The 15,997-nt window shown below is 45.3% G+C and overlaps 1 protein-coding gene across 1 annotated transcript in view; it reads left to right on the top strand.

Annotated features, from left to right (window-relative positions):
• Window positions 1-15,997, top strand: part of LOC115469725 (disintegrin and metalloproteinase domain-containing protein 9-like) — a 247,157-nt gene that overhangs the window by 64,374 nt on the left and 166,786 nt on the right. Inside the window, exon 6 of the mRNA XM_030202513.1 lies at window positions 5,598-5,799. Within this exon, the coding sequence (XP_030058373.1) occupies window positions 5,598-5,799 (202 nt within the window). The remainder of the gene's footprint in view (window positions 1-5,597; window positions 5,800-15,997) is intronic.

Here is a 15,997-nt window from a genome sequence, read left to right as displayed (position 1 = left end):
AAAAGAATGTCCAACTTTTTGAGCATATGCATCGCTACAGGGTGGCATAGGATGCTCAGGAGAGGGTTGGCAAAGAGTGAGAAGTAAATTTACCTTAGCACTCTAGATTATTTCACAAATCCTCACTCACAATCTGAAATTCAGAACAGTCCTAAATTATAGATAACTTACACTTATAGTGAGAGTAATAAACACAAGGCTCAGATGTTATTATAAAACTGGAAAATCTGTTTATTATACAATGTTGGCAGCAGTGGTAGATATGATCAGAGACAGTAGATTATGCAAAATCACCCAAAATGATGGTACAGTATATTAATTATCTGTCCATCAGTGGCATACCAAGGGGGGAGCGGTCCGCCCCGGGTGCACGCCGCTGGGGGGGTGCCATGCACCGGTCAGCTTCGTTCGTTTCCATGCTCCCTCTGCCCAGGAACAGGAAGTAACCTGTTCCGGGGCAGAGGGAGCATGGAATCGAACGAAGTTGACCGGCGCGTGGCACTCCCCCAGTGGCGTGTACCCAGGGGGGGGTTCGCGCTGCATCGGGGGGGGGGGCAGTACACCGACGATCCGCCCCGGGTGTCAGCTCCCCTAGGAACGTCACTGCTGTCCATTGAACTAAGATAACAAACATTAGTCTAATCCTGACATATAGGATACCTAACAACCCAAGCACCACCAGGCACAAAGGAGATAGCAGTTCAGCCTGACAAATGCTCACGCCCGAACCAAAAAAGTGGTAGAAGCCAACCAGAATGTTTAGGGTGACCAAAGTTTATTCTCCAAAGTAAATGCTGATAAAATGACCCAACACGAGCCATGTTTCAACAAACACAGTCTTTGCCAGGAGTATCTTTCAAATCAGCAAGCAATGTGTTGTGATATTCAGATTGCCATAGCAGCATATTTATATGAGGCGCAGCATGATCAAGAGCTCCGCAGGAAAATGCCGCTGGATCCCCAGGAGTTAAGAGACTATGATAATACCACCCCTCTGATGCACACATATCAGAGAGGGTAGGACCAACAGGGTCTTTGAGCATGTGGGGTAAAAGGCTCCTTGGTGCTGAAGTTAGTGCTGGTGCCGGACCTGGTACCCTCTCATTTCTGCCCGGGGGGGGGGGGCAGTCTGGCATTGTGGGTGGTGGTAGAGGGAAGGAGTGAGGTTCAAGGAGAAATGCTGGACTCAAGTGGGGGAGGAGAACAGGGAAGAGGGAGGGAGTCAGCAATGTTAGATAGAGGGAGTTGTGGAGATAGTGGGTGATGATGGATGGGAGGGAGGGAAGAAAGTAGGGGAGGTTGTGAGAGGAAAAATACTGGACATGGATGGAGGGGAAGAGAAGGAGGAAGTACACATGGTTGAAGAGGAGGCAAGGGGAATTGAAGATAAATGCTCGTGGAGGAGAGGAATAGAAGGAAAGAGAGGGAGGTGATGCACATTGATAGGAGAAAAAGGGAAGAGAGAGGAAATGCACATGAATGGAAAAGGAAATGTATATGAATGGAAGGAAAGAGAGGGAGGGATATGTACATGGATGGAGAAGAGGGGAAGAGACAGGAAAAGCTTCATATGGATGGAGAAAATAGGCAAAAGCTGGATCCACTGGATCCATTCTATACCTCCAATCAAGTTCACAGAGGATCCAGCTTTTACTTGAGTGCTGCCATATCTTTTCTTTGGTGATTTTGTTTTTTTAATATTGGATCGGGGGGTGGGGAGTCTCCTCCAGATACATCTTTATTGCTGAAAAGTTGAATCCAGAGGAGACCCCTGGATCCAACTTTAATGTAAAAAAAAATAATAATAATCCTGGAGCAGGGCAGGGTGGAGAAGCAGCCACTAGATTTGGGACAGACCAAGGCAGCAGAGAATCTGGGACACAACAGAGCAAGTTGTAGCCCCATGCCTATTGTAGAAGGTATAGAGCAGATATGGAAGATTTGACTTTTAACCAGTCCTGATGGATGGAGATGCACATGGATGGAGGGAAACGGAAGGAACGAAAGAGGGAGGATATGCTGTGAATAGATGGATGAGAGGGGTAGTAGGGGAAGGGAAGAGAGAGGGAGGATATGCTGTACATGGATGGGGTGAAGGGAACAGAAAACTAGCATTGAGAAAGGGACAGAAAAATGAAAGAAAGCTGAATGTGAAAGATTAGTGCCAAAGATGGATGTAGGGCAACAAGTGAAGGAGAAAAGAAGAGAGAAAAAGAGTAAATGGAGGCCCTGGAAACTGAGTTAGGAGCACAGATAAAAACAGAACCCAGAGAGTGGAACTGGTATGATAAAAAAAACAAAATCGCCAGACAACAAAGGTATTAAAAAAAAAAAAAGCTTTTATTTTCATTTTAGTGTTTCGAACATTTCCAATTTGAGAATTTATATTTGCTGCCTTTATTTTGCACTGTACAGGAGGGAACATGTTTCTTTCTGGTTTTCTGGTATTGTACTACATGTTGAGTCTGGCTTCTTGGGATTTCAGGTTAAGTTTTGCCTGTATTTGAAGAGGGGCTATTTCTGTTGTGTGACTTTGAGGCCAAGTGTTTGAGTAGGGATCTGTAGTAATGCAGCTTATTCAGTTTCTGAATTGGTGTATGTTCTAGGGAGTTTGCTTTTCTAGATCATAAAGCTTCAACAGCCAGCATAAACCATTCCAAAGTAAAACATTTACCAGTAGACTCTCAGTTCTTTCTATGTTAAATTGTACAGCGCTGCGTAACCCTAGTAGCGCTTTAGAAATGTTAAGTAGTAGTAGTAGGTCTTAATCTGACTTTTCTTTAATGTAGCGATCATAGCAAACAAAGTAAATCAATTTACAGTTCAGTTGCTTGGAAAGAATTGTTGCCTTCTGCAAACAGTCTGTATCTAGCCACTTCAGGGGCAAGGAGATGGCCAGAACTTTAGCCAAGCTGAGAGGAAAAGCTGTAATATTCTTAAGGGAAAAGTGAGGGAATAATTGTGAAGAATTTTGATAGAATCACAGTAGATCAATGAGGGATCAGCCCCTAGAACAGCTGCTGATCACAACATTATACTATGAAGACCGGGACTCTTATCACAGCCCCCAGGGGGAGAGAGGAAGGGCTGGCTGTGGTCCAGAACTAAGGGCCAATAGGTAAAGCTCACAAGGAGTCAATCACAGGAAACTATACTGTAAGGATAGCAGCCCTAGTACACAGTGCTATCCATACATAGACAATGCAATTGAATACAAATAATACTCATACTACTACTACTTATCATTTCTATAGCGCTACAAGGCATATGCAGCGCTGTCCACCATACACAAAAGACAGTCCCTGCTCAAAGAGCTTACAATCTAGATAAGACAGGTAAACAGAACAATTAAGGGTAAGGGAATAAAGAGGATAAAGGACAGGACAAGTGAGTTAGGAGTCAAAAGCAGTGGTAAAGAGGTGGGTTTTGAGTTTGGAATTGAAAACGGTTAAAGACGGGCTAGACATACAGGCTCAGGAAGTCTATTCCAGGCGTGAGGTGCATCCATGAATAAGGGGGCAGAACAGTGAGTTTTGGAAGTTGGTGCTGTTATGAAATGGTAGATTTGTTCTGTAAGTCCTGAGTAGCTTTTGTAGGCTTGTGTGTTACTTCATAAGATACCTAGTGCTGGAGAGGGTCTTTGTTTGCTGTTATTGAGATGACACCAAAATACAGTCATTTTGTATGGGGAAGCATCCTGGTTCTATATCAGTAAAGCTTCTGTGAATGCAGATTCCACTGGATTCCATATATGGTGCTAAAAATTGCATGTGGGAAATTGAGTGCATGCTCAATTTCAACACATTTAATTTGAATAACAACCAGTTAGTGCTGATAATTGAGTGCTAATTAATTATTGACACTAATTGGCAACAATTAGAATTTATGCACATCTTGCTAGACATGTTCTATAAAGATGTGCACATAAATTCTAGTGTGCAGATCTGAAAAGGATGCATGTTCATCGGAGGGGCATGGGTGTTCCAAGAATTTGTGTGCATTCATTCATTTAAGTATTTAGTTACTGCTTAGAACTAAGCAGTTTACAGTTTCATTTTACAGGTACTGGGTCTGTCCCTAGTGGGCTCACAGTCTAAGTAGTACATTACTACTACTACTATTTAGCATTTCTATAGCGCTACAAAGCATACGCAGCGCTGCACAAACATAGAAGAAAGACAGTCCCTGCTCAAAGAGCTTACAATCTAATAGACAAAAAAATAAATAAATAAAGTAAGCAAATCAATTAATGTGAACGGGAAGGAAGAGAGGAAGGTAGGTGGAGGCGAGTGGTTACAAGTGGTTACGAGTTGACTGTAGTACATTCTGCTACAGTTTTACCTGGAGCAACAGAGGGTTAAGTGACTTGCCCAGGATCACACGGAGCTGTAGAGGGAATTGAACCTGGTTCTCCAGGATCTCAACCCACTGCCAACTATCAGGCATCAGCGGGAATCAAACCCAGTTCCCCAGATCTGCAACCCGCTACACTAACCATTAGGCCACTCCTCCACTCCTTTGTTACTGAATTCACCTGATCTGTGTCTAATTTTTGTGCGGGGATTTTCACCAGTTTTCAGTTGGTGTAAATCCTTGCTCCTAAAAGTTGGGCGTGGCTCATGGCCCTAGACTCTATTCTATAAACGGTGCCCAACTCAGAGAGCCGTTTATAGAATAGCACTTTTACATTTTTTGGGGTGCTCATTTTTCAGCACCATATATAGAATCTAGTCTATTATGTGTTTAAACTTAATACCATGATGGTTCAGTATACAGGGTCAGGGGTCATTATTTTACAGGCTACATAATTTAATTGCATCAATTTTGGTTATTTTAGATGCTCTGCTGCTGGTAACAGGGATATGTAGCTACTGTGGGGTAGAGCCATGGATAGTCACACCATCTCCAAGTTGGTCCTGTATGAGTCACACCGTCTCCAAGTTGGTCCTATATGAGTTAACAGCACCATTTGTTTGTAGAAGAAAAAACACTGGGTAAAAGCAGTCGAGCACAGGGCCCACTCTGGTCCAACATTTTTCTCCCTTTGCCTCCCTCAGCACAGCAGCTTTGATTCCCCCCCCCCTCCCTCCCACACACACATACACACACCACCAGCTTTGATGTGTGGAAATGTCATTTTGGCCTGCCACCCTCCATACCTAGCTTGCCTTCCTGTTGCCACCCCAGATATTTCTGTCTAAAGACGCCACTGTTTATGAGCAATAATAGTTTTAGTAGTATGATTAGGTAGTTCAGAATGCTCTGCTCTTACTCTATATTTCTTGGTTCAAATAAAGCACAGTTCCTTTGAAAGTTATATGTACGGCCTGATTTGTACATCATCATATAGGGAGAACGGTTGAGTAGGTGGGTGTTTATTTAAAATTGTACAGTATTACTTTGAAACCCTGCTTGCCTTAATCCTGTTTAAAAATACTGCCTTGATCAAGCAGTCAAAAGCAGATATTAGATAAAACAGTTACCTGCTACTTTTCTGTCAGCTAAACTGGCACATTTGAAATCTTACTGAGCATTGATCTTTTTTTTTTTAATTCATTTTGTAATTAGCATTCTATATTATTATGTTATTTTGGCAGAGGATTACTGGAGTTAATGAATGACAGCTACATAATTGAGCCACTGGAATCTTCTCCGGGATTTGAACATCTCTTGTATAAAATGGATGATGTATATAATGATAATATAAACAAAGACTTTTTAGTTTTGACAGAAAATGATACTGAAGGAGACAATCAACAGATGGAAAACAAGACTTTAAGCTTTCTTGAATTTACGCAGGTAAGTACTGTTTTTGTAAATCTTCTTCATGAGAAAGTTGGAAGCCTGTTTCATTTTATTGAATTTTAAATGTATAAAATTATACATTTTTTAAATATACATTTAAAAAGAATATAGTGCATGCTAATTCTGTTTGCATAAAAGTGATTTTATTGCCTTTAGTAATTTGCTTAGTCACTTTCTTGTGGAATGGCAATAGTTATTTTTAGCCGCTTTTATGTTACGAACCTTTAATTTAACCTCTAAATATATAAATTATTTTCAGTTCATTTGTGTGCATTCTATTTAGAAAGATTAGGGTATCTGGAACATTTGAAAAATAATTTTCATCAAGAGCATTTTTTTTGCAGCTTCCATCATCCAAGGACTTTTCGTTTATATGTACTTGATCACAGTGTTTTTTCAAGCGCTGTGCTAGTCTTTTGGCATAAACTTCCTGTAAAGTTGAAAAGTTTTATTATGTGATTTTTCATCAACGATTGAAAACTTGGCTTTTTGTGGCATGTTATTGGCTTCTGGGAATTTAATTGGGTGGGGATAGGGGGACGTGATTTTTGTAGTTTGTATTTGTTTTGTTTGTTTTTAACTGTTGTAAGCCACTCTGTACAGCCTTTGGGCTGAAAGCGCAGCCTATAAAAACACATATTAAATAAAATCATTACAATATTAAAACCATAGCCATGTCTGAATGGCTTGCAACTCTGTCCAATGACTACACTAATATCTAGGTGTACACTGTCTTACAAAAGTCATGTTGTCAGTGGTGTAAAAAATGCAATTAAAATGGATTAAACTGAGTGTTTGTTTCACGGCCCTATCTAATATAATAATTTGCTCCTGCAACGTTCCAATGTCTCTGCCTGCATTTGTAACCATCTCGTGAAGTCACTCTCCTCCAATGTTCTCCCTCCCAGTTCCAGGGTCCTCCCTCCCTCCCAGTTCCAGGGTTGTCGTCCCTCCCTCCCTCCCTCCCAGTTCCAGGGTCGCCCCTCCGAGTTCCACGGTCATCGTCCCTCCCTTCCTTCCTCCCTCCCTCCGTTCTAGTTCCAGGCCCCCTCCCTCCGATTTTTAAAAGTCATCTTCACTTACCACGTCGGGGTTACAGCGGCCGGCAGCAGCGGTAAAATGCGTGCAGGCTCAGCCCTTCTCTCTCTCTCAGCTCTGGACCCGCCCTTGCGGAAACAGAAAATAAGGGCGTGACCAGAGCTGAGAGAGACAGAAGGGCCGAGCCTGCACGCGTTTTACCGCTGCTGCCGTCCGCCGTAACCCCGACGTGGTACGTGAAGATGACTTTTAAAATTCAGAGGGAGGGGGCCTGGAACAGGGAGGGAGGGAGGGATGATGATCCTGGAACTGGGAGGGAGGGCGGACCCTGGAACTGGGAGGGAGGGAGGGGACGACCATGGAACTCAGAGGAAGGGGGGACCCTGGAACTCGGAGGGAGGGGGGATGGAAAGGAGAGAGAGAGAGGGGAGGGAGGAGGGCCTGGAACTCAAAGGGAAGGAGGGAGGCCTGGAACTCGGAGGGAGGTGGAGGGGGGAGGTGTAGGGGGGTGGGAGGGCAAAGGAAAGAGGAGAATTGCTGCACCACGATGGATGGAGAGGGCAGGGGAGAGATGCTGCACATGGATGCATGGAGGGGGTAGGGCACAGGACATTTGCTGCATATGGATGAATGTAGGGCAAAGCATAATTGGTGCACACGGGACACATACTACACTCACACAGACAGACAGACACACACATTCTGTCTCTCTCTCAATCACACACACTCTCTCTCTCTGACACACACTCTCTCACACATGCTCACTGTCTGACACATACACTCTCCTAACAGGTCCCTTAAAAACAAAAGATATTTGACAAGGTACCTCATGAAAGGCTACAGAGGAAATTGGAGGGTCATGGGATAGGAGGAAATGTCCTATTGTGCATTAAAAACTGGTTGAAGGATAGGAAACATAGAGTGGAGTTAAATGGGCAGTATTCACAATGGAGAAGGGTAGTTAGTGGGGTACCTCAGGGGTCTGTGCTAGGACCGCTGCTTTTTAATATATTTATAAATGATTTAGAGGTGGGAGTAACTAGCAAGGTAATTAAATTTGCTGATGACACAAAGTTATTCAAAGTCGTTAACTCGCGACAGGATTGTGAAAAATTACAGAAGGATCTTACGAGACTGGAGACTGGGCGGCTAAATGGCAGATGATGTTTAATGTGAGCAAGTGCAAGGTGATGCATGTGGGAAAAAAGAACCCGAATTATAGCTACGTCATGCAAGGTTCCACGTTAAGAGTTACGGGTCAAAAAAGGGATGTGGGGGTTGTCGTCGATAATACACTGAAACCTTCTGCTCAGTGTGCTGCTGCGGCGAGGAAAGCGAATAGAATGTTGGGTATTATTAGGAAAGGTATGGAAAACAGGTGTGAGGATGTTATAATGCCGTTGTATCGCTCCATGGTGCGACCGCATCTTGAGTATTGTGTTCAGTTCTGGTCGCCGCATCTCAAGAAAGATATAGTGGAATTGGAAAAGGTGTAGCGAAGGGCGACTAAAATGATAGCGGGGATGGGACGCCTTCCCTATGAAGAAAGACTAAGGAGGCTAGGGCTTTTCAGCTTGGAGAAGAGACGGCTGAGGGGAGACATGATAGAGGTATATAAAATAATGAGTGGAGTGGAACAAGTGGATGTGAAGCGTCTGTTCACGCTTTCCAAAAATACTAGGACTAGGAGGCATGCGATGAAACTACAGTGTAGTAAATTTAAAACAAATCGGAGAAAATTTTTCTTCACCCAACGCGTAATTAAACTCTGGAATTCGTTGCCAGAGAACGTGGTGAAGGCGGTTAGCTTAACAGAGTTTAAAAAGGGGTTAGACAGTTTCCTAAAAGACAAGTCCATAAACCACTACTAAATAAATGGACTTCGGAAAAATCCACAATTCCAGGAATAACATATATAGAATGTTTGTACGTTTGGGAAGCTCGCCAGGTGCCCTTGACCTGGATTGGCTGCTGTTGTGGACAGGATTCTGGGCTCGATGGACCCTTGGTCTTTTCCCAGTTTGACATTACTTATGTACTTATGTAATTGCCATTAGAGGACAACCTTGCTAGCGCCCATTTCATTTCTTTCAGAAATGGGCCTTTTTGACTAGTGTAACATAATCGTCACATCCAATATAGAAGAACAATTATAGAAATATTCAAAATATAATTAAGGATAAGAAACCAAACTTTCTTGATTTAAGTCTCCATACCTTTTGTCATAGCAAGCCCAAATTTGCTCTGGTTTCAAAAATTGCCTTAACAAGGCTCATAATAACTTAAAAAGAGCCCACCTGTTTCCAAACAAGCTGTTTCAGCTGTATAAAATCAATATGAAGCAAAAATCTAAACATTATGGACGTTTAGCTACTGAAAGAACTCTAGAATAAAGTTATTCAAAAGGTAAAGATTGGAGAAAGTCTGCTCAAAAGGCAAAGATTAGAGAAAGGCTATAAGACACAATTTTAGTGTGTTTTACTATCCCCTAGGAAGTGTCAGGTCCATCACAGTAAAATGGAAGCATTATAGCACAAGCAAAGCATTGCTTCATTCAGGTCATTCCTCTGAAGTCTGTAGCTATAGGTTATAGAAACTGCTGAGGAAAGTCACCGGGAGGCCTAAAATTACTTAAAAGGACTACAGAGATCTCTGGCTGATACTGAGGAAAATATTGACTCTTCAACAATTTCAAGATTACTATGCAAACATGGCCTAAATGGGAAGGTAGAATAAACAAGAGGTCCAAATGCTGCAGTCCAATTGTATTTAAAACACAAAGCAGCAAATAGTAAGCCAGTAGTTGTTTGTTTATAATCAAATAATTTTTTAAAAATCTTAAAGTGGAAATATTAAGTCCAAAGTACTTTATATAGTAATCCATATGCCCAACATGTTTTGGCACATAGTACCTGCTTCAGGGGCAAATTTTAAAAGTATTTTTATATCTTACCCCTGGGGCCTTGTTTTAAGTTTGACATCAGGGGCTGGATACCCTCATGGGTGCAACCTTAAGTGCTTTAGGTGACTGCCTAGGTAGATTTCCAGTTTACATTTTTAAAATTTGCCTTTCAAACAGACAGTGTCCCTGGGATTCTATATAGTACGACTTTGGTTGCAAACACAAATCCAGTTGTATTCTAGATTTGCGCGCACAACTTTAGTTAACAAGCCAATCAGTGCTGATAATTGCCACTTAACAAGCAATTATTGACACTAATAGCATTAATTAGAATTTATGCGCAAAATTAAGCATATTCTGTAATGTGATATTCATAAATTCTAAGTCGCATAGTTGAAAATGGGGCATGGGATAGGTGAGTTGTGGGTGTTTCTAAAATCTATGCATGTAGTTTAGAATACACCCAGTCCACATGTAATATAAGCTTCAGCATCTATACCTAGTTTTCTCCGAGGACAAGCAGGCTCCATATTCTTACATGTGGGTCGTCGTCTGTGACGGCCTAGGAGACCGGAACTTTTCCAGAAAAAAGTAGAAGTTTACAGAATGCTCCGTCGCGCAGGCCGCATCCCGCCCGCGACGTGAACCTGACTAAACTAGTTCTTTTTTTATCCGCGCTGCGAGGGAGTTGTGTGTGATGCTGCTCCTCATTTTGCTGGCCCAGGAGAACGCTTTTTCGCGTTTATCTCGCCCTTTTACTTCCTTTTCTTTTTCTTCTATTTTTTTTATTTTTAAATTTTTTATTTAAAAATAAAAAAATTGCTGGAAATACAGAGAAAGTAATATATATGAACTAGTAAAAGAGGCCCATTTCTGAGCAAATGAAACGGGCGCTAGCAAGGTTTTTGTCGCCAACACCCCCTCCCTCCCTGGCCAACCCCTTCGTTGTTAAGCCATAGCTCCACCCCCAATGTCATGACGTTTGACGCGAGGGCGGGGCCTGGAGCGATTTCCCCCCCCCCCCCCCCCCGCCTCCCTACCAACCCCTTCGTTGTTCTGCCATTGCTCCGCCCTCGAGGGCGGGGCCCAGAGCGATTTTGGTGGCTTCACCACCACGAACCTTCGAACCTTTTTGAAGGAAGTCAGGGCTTGGCTTCACTGACGTCAGTGTCCTCAGAACGTTGAGGGTGAGTTTTATTATAGTAGATTATTTCAGACAGGTAATTCTATTCTCTTTCTTAGACCACTAAATAGGGAGAGTGAAACAAGACAAGGAGATCAAGTAAACAGTAAACAGAAAAAAATCGTGGTTTTAACCTGATTATCCCCAGATATTACTCGTCTAATTCATTATTCCACATTGATCATCTGGTTGGCTTCTTCAAGGCCAATACGGTGTATAGTCAAATCATTTCATTGAAAACATACTTATTGTCCAATATTAGTTAGAAATAATACATCTGATTACATTCTTTCTCTTTTAAAAACCAGAAGTTATTTAACAATACATATAAATATTTCTTCTATTTAATATTAAAAAAAAGATTTTTTCCCCTTATTTTTTAGCTTTTTTCTCAATTTTTCAAGTTTCCTTTTTCGTTGCAGCCGCCCTTAGCCCGCTCGGCTGCGTCTTTTTTCCCCTTTTTTTGTGCCTTTTTAATTGGCACAATCGAGCCTTTTGATTTCGCGGACGCTATTTTCCCGCCCATGTCATCGAAGACTCCCAGTGGCTTCAAACGCTGTACTCGCTGCAACCAGACCATCTCAAGTACCGACCCTCACGCGTGATGCCTCCAGTGTCTTGGGCCCAATCATCTTCCAGCTGCTTGTAAGCTGTGTAAGTTAATGAAGAAAAGGACCCAGATGGCTCGAGAGGCTCAGCGCGAGAGACTTTTTGCTGATCGGTCCGGTCCTTCGACGTCGGCATCGACATCGGTACCAAGGTCGGCGGCAGCGGCATCTAGGGAAGCAGCACCGAGAATCCAGGTAATGGCTGCCGAGAGACCACTTCGAGCTGGGAGCAGCGAGGCATCGAGTGGGTCTCCACCCGTCTCGAGGCCTACTGCTATGCAGGCCCCCCCGGGACCGACCTGAGTCGGACCCGGCCCCGAGGAGGCGTGAGGATTCCACGTCCTCATCGGTGCCGAGGAGTGTCGATGACGGGTGTCGAGCGAAGGCGTAGAAGCACAGTCATCGATCTCCTTCCAGACACGGTACTGAGAGCTCTGGGGAGCCAAGGGAGTCGGCACCCGAGAAGTGTCGGCGCCAGGAGTACCGCTCACCCTCCATTCAGGAGGTTCCGATGCGTCAGTAGTCTGGTAGCCTGGCACCGGCTCTCGAACCCCCTCAGATTCTGGCACTGACTCCTGTACCGGCCCCACAGTCTTTTCTGATGACAGCTCTCGATGAGCGTATCTGGGCCCTTCTTCCAGAACTTCTGGAAGGATTGCTTCATCAGTCTGCCTCGGTGTTGGGGGTGCTTGCGCCTCCCGTACCGACTGTGGAGACGACATCTGGGCCATCACCTATGAGGAGGTCCCCGCCCTCAGTGCCACTTGTGGTACCGGAGCTGGTTACCACCCAGGTCGACTCTCCCTCGACGTCGGCAGAGGAAGCTTCGCCAGAGTCCAGGCAGGGGTCGACTTCTCGGCATCCCCCACGAGGTCGTCGATCCTCGAAGTCGAGATAGGCTCGGGCTGCTCTTAGGGAGCTTCTGTCCGATACCGAAGAGGAGCGCTCATGGGCTCGGGCTGCTCTTAGGGAGCTTCTGTCCGATACCGAAGAGGAGCGCTCATGGGGTGAAGAGGAAGACTCTAGGTATTTTTCGGAGGAAGATTCCTTTGGGCTTCCCTCTGATCCTACTCCACCCATTGAAGTAAGAAAGTCTCCGCCTGAGAGTCTTACTTTTTCATCCTTTGTAAGGGACATGTCTAAGGACATTCCATTCCCTATGGAGGTTGTGGATGAGCCCAGGGCTGAGATTCTTGAGGTCCTGGATTATCCTTCCCCACCTACAGAGGTTGCAACGGGCTCCCTGCACAATACACTCAGGGAAGTGATGATGCGGAATTAGTCTTGCCCTCTCTCTAACTCAGTGGTCCACAAGAAGTCCCAGTACAGAGTCCATGGAGAGCCTGTAATGGTGAAGGCCCAACTTCTTCATGATTCCATGGTGGTGGACTCTGCTCTCAGAAGAGCCAAGAGTACTAGAGTCTATGCCTCGGCGTCCCCAGTCAGAGAGTCTAGGACTTTGGATTCTTTTGGGAGGAGAATGTATCAGGCCGGAATGGTTGCCGCCAAGATCCAAACATACCAACTTTACATGAGCATTCACTTACGGAACTCGGTGAGGCAACTGTCCAGTTTAGTTGAAGCACTTCCTCCGGAGCTTGCACCTTTTCACCAGGTGGTCAGGCAGCAGAAGGCGTGTCGCAAATTCCTGGCCAGGGGGGCATACGACACTTTTGATGCGGCATCTCGAGTAGCTGCTCAAGGTATAGTGATGCACAGACTCTCATGGCTATGTGGCTCTAACCTGGAACAGAAGATCCAGCAGCGAATGGCGGATGTTCCTTGCCGGGGGGGGGGGGGGGGGTAATCTCTTTGGAGAAAAAGTAGAGGATATGGTTGAACAGATGAAAAAGCATCATGTTGCCATGGATTCTCTGTCCCGCCGGACGTCTTCTGCTACTGCCTCCTCATCCAGGAGCTTTTTTGGAGGGAGGAGGAGTGCTCCCTATTCCTGCCTCTCGGCAGCCGGTTCAGGCTCAGTCCCAGCATGCGCGTTCTCGTCAACGCCGGGCGCCTAAGGCCCCTACGGCTCCCCAGCAAAAGCAAGGGACGGGTTTTTGACTGGCTGCAGTGCAGCATAGCTGCAGTCAAAGTGTCCGTACCGGGCGACTTGCCTGTCGGGGGGAGGTTGATATTTTTTCACCAAAGGTGGCCTCTTATAACCTCCGACAGGTGGGTTCTTCAAATATTCCAGTTCGGATACACACTCAATCTGGCATCCAAGCCTCCAAATTGCCCACCGAGAGCTCAATCTTTCAGCTCCCAGCACAAGCAGGTACTTGCAGAGGAACTCTCCGCCCTTCTAAAGGCAAATGCGGTCGAACCCGTTCCACCAGGGGAAGAAGGGCTGGGATTCTATTCCAGGTACTTCCTTGTGCAAAAGAAAATGGGGGATGCGTCCCATCCTAGACCTAAGGGCCCTGAACAGATTCCTAGTCTGAGAAAAGTTCAGAATGGTTTTCCTGGGCACCCTTCTTCCCATGATTCAGGAAAACGATTGCCTATGCTCTCTGGACTTAAAGGATGCCTATACTCACATCTCGGTGCTCCCAACTCACAGGACGTACCTTCGATTTCGACTGGGAACTCAACACTTTCAGTACTGTGTACTACCCTTTGGCCTAGCATCTGCGCCCAGGGTCTTCACAAAGTGCTTGGCAGTTGTCGCAGCATCGCTACACAGACTGGGAGTGCATGTGTTCCCTTATCTCGACGATTGGCTGGTGAAGAACATTTCGGAGGCAGGGGCTCTGCGGTCCATGCAGATAACTATTCAACTGATGGAGCTACTGGGGTTTGTAATAAATTATCCCAAGTCCCATCTTGTTCCAGTGCAAAAATTGGAGTTCATTGGAGCTCTGTTGGACACACGGACATCTCGAGCTTATCTTCCCCACGCAAAGGCATACAATCTTCTGGCCCTAGTCTCCTTGGCTCGAGCGTCTCAACAGATCACAGCTCGGCAGATGTTAAGGCTTTTAGGGCTCATGGCCTCCACGGTTCATGTGATTCCCATGGACCATTCGATCCAGTCTGACCTTGGGATGTCCATTCCAAATTCCTCAGCCACAAAAAGTGCTGACCACGGATGCATCCCTTCTGGGGTGGGGAGCTCATGTGGATGGACTTCACACTCAAGGAGCTTGGTCTTTTCAGGAAAAGGATTTTCAAATCAACTTCCTGGAATTACTAGCGATCTGGAACACTCTCAAGGCTTTCAGACATCGGCTGTCAAACCAGATCATCCTAATTCAGACAGACAATCAGGTTGCTATGTACTACACCAACAAGCGGGGGGCACCAGATCTCGCCCTCTGTGTCAGGAAGCCGTCAAGATGTGGCTTTGGGCTCGCTGTCACGGCATGTTTTCTCCAAGCCACGTATCTGGCAGGCGTAAACAAAAGTCTGGCCGACAGGTTGAGCAGGATAATGCAACCCCACGAGTGGTCGCTGAACATGGACGTTGTCTGCAAGATCTTCCGAGCGTGGGGCACCCCCTCGGTGGATCATTTTGCCACTCAGACCAATCACAAAGACCCTCCGTTCTGTTCCAGACTTCAAGCCCACAACAGACTAGCGTCAGATGCCTTTCTCCTGCATTGGGATACAGGCCTTCTGTATGCTTATCCTCCCATACCTCTAGTAGGGAAAACTCTACTGAAACTCAGGCAAGACTGCGGAACCATGATTCTGATAGCGCCTTTCTGGCCCCGTCAGATCTGGTTTCCTCTTCTTCTGGAGTTGTCCTCCAAAGAACCGTGGAGATTGGACTGTTTCCCAACCCTCATCACTCAGAATGAGGGGTTGCTTCTACATCCCAACCTCCAGTCTCTGGCTCTCACGGCCTGGATGTTGAGAACTTAGAAGTTGCCTCTTTAGGCCTTTCGGAGGGTGGCTCCCGAGTCTTGCTTGCTTCCAGGAAAGATTCCACGAAAAAGTATTATTCTTTTAAATGGAGGAGGTTTGCCGTCTGGTGTGACAGCAAGGCCCTAGATCCCTTTTCTTGTCCTACACGGGCTCTGCTTGAATACCTTCTACACTTATCAGAGTCTGATCTTAAGATCAACTCCGTAAGAGTTCACCTTAGTGTAATCAGCGCTTACCATCAATGTGTAGAAGGTAAGCCTATCTCTGCACAGCCTTTAGTTGTTCGCTTCATGAGAGGTTTGCTTTTGTCAAAGCCCCCTGTCAAACCTCTACCAGTGTCATGGGATCTCAACGTCGTTCTCACCTAGATGATGAAAGCACCTTTTGAGCCACTGAATTCCTGCCATCTGAAGTACTTGACCTGGAAAGTCATTTTCTTGGTGGCTGTTACTTCAGCTCGTAGAGTCAGTGAGCTCCAAGCCCTGCGGTAGTCCATGCTCCTTATATTAAATTTCATCATAACAGAGTAGTCCTCCGCACTCACCCTAAGTTCCTGCCAAAGGTGGTGTCGGAGTTTCATCTGAACCAGTCAAT

The sequence above is a fragment of the Microcaecilia unicolor genome, chromosome 4, assembly GCF_901765095.1.
Source record: "Microcaecilia unicolor chromosome 4, aMicUni1.1, whole genome shotgun sequence".
In the NCBI taxonomy this organism is placed as follows: Eukaryota; Metazoa; Chordata; class Amphibia; order Gymnophiona; family Siphonopidae; genus Microcaecilia; species Microcaecilia unicolor.
Note: the sequence above shows the minus strand (reverse complement) of the source record. Positions and strands in the feature narration are given on the sequence as shown.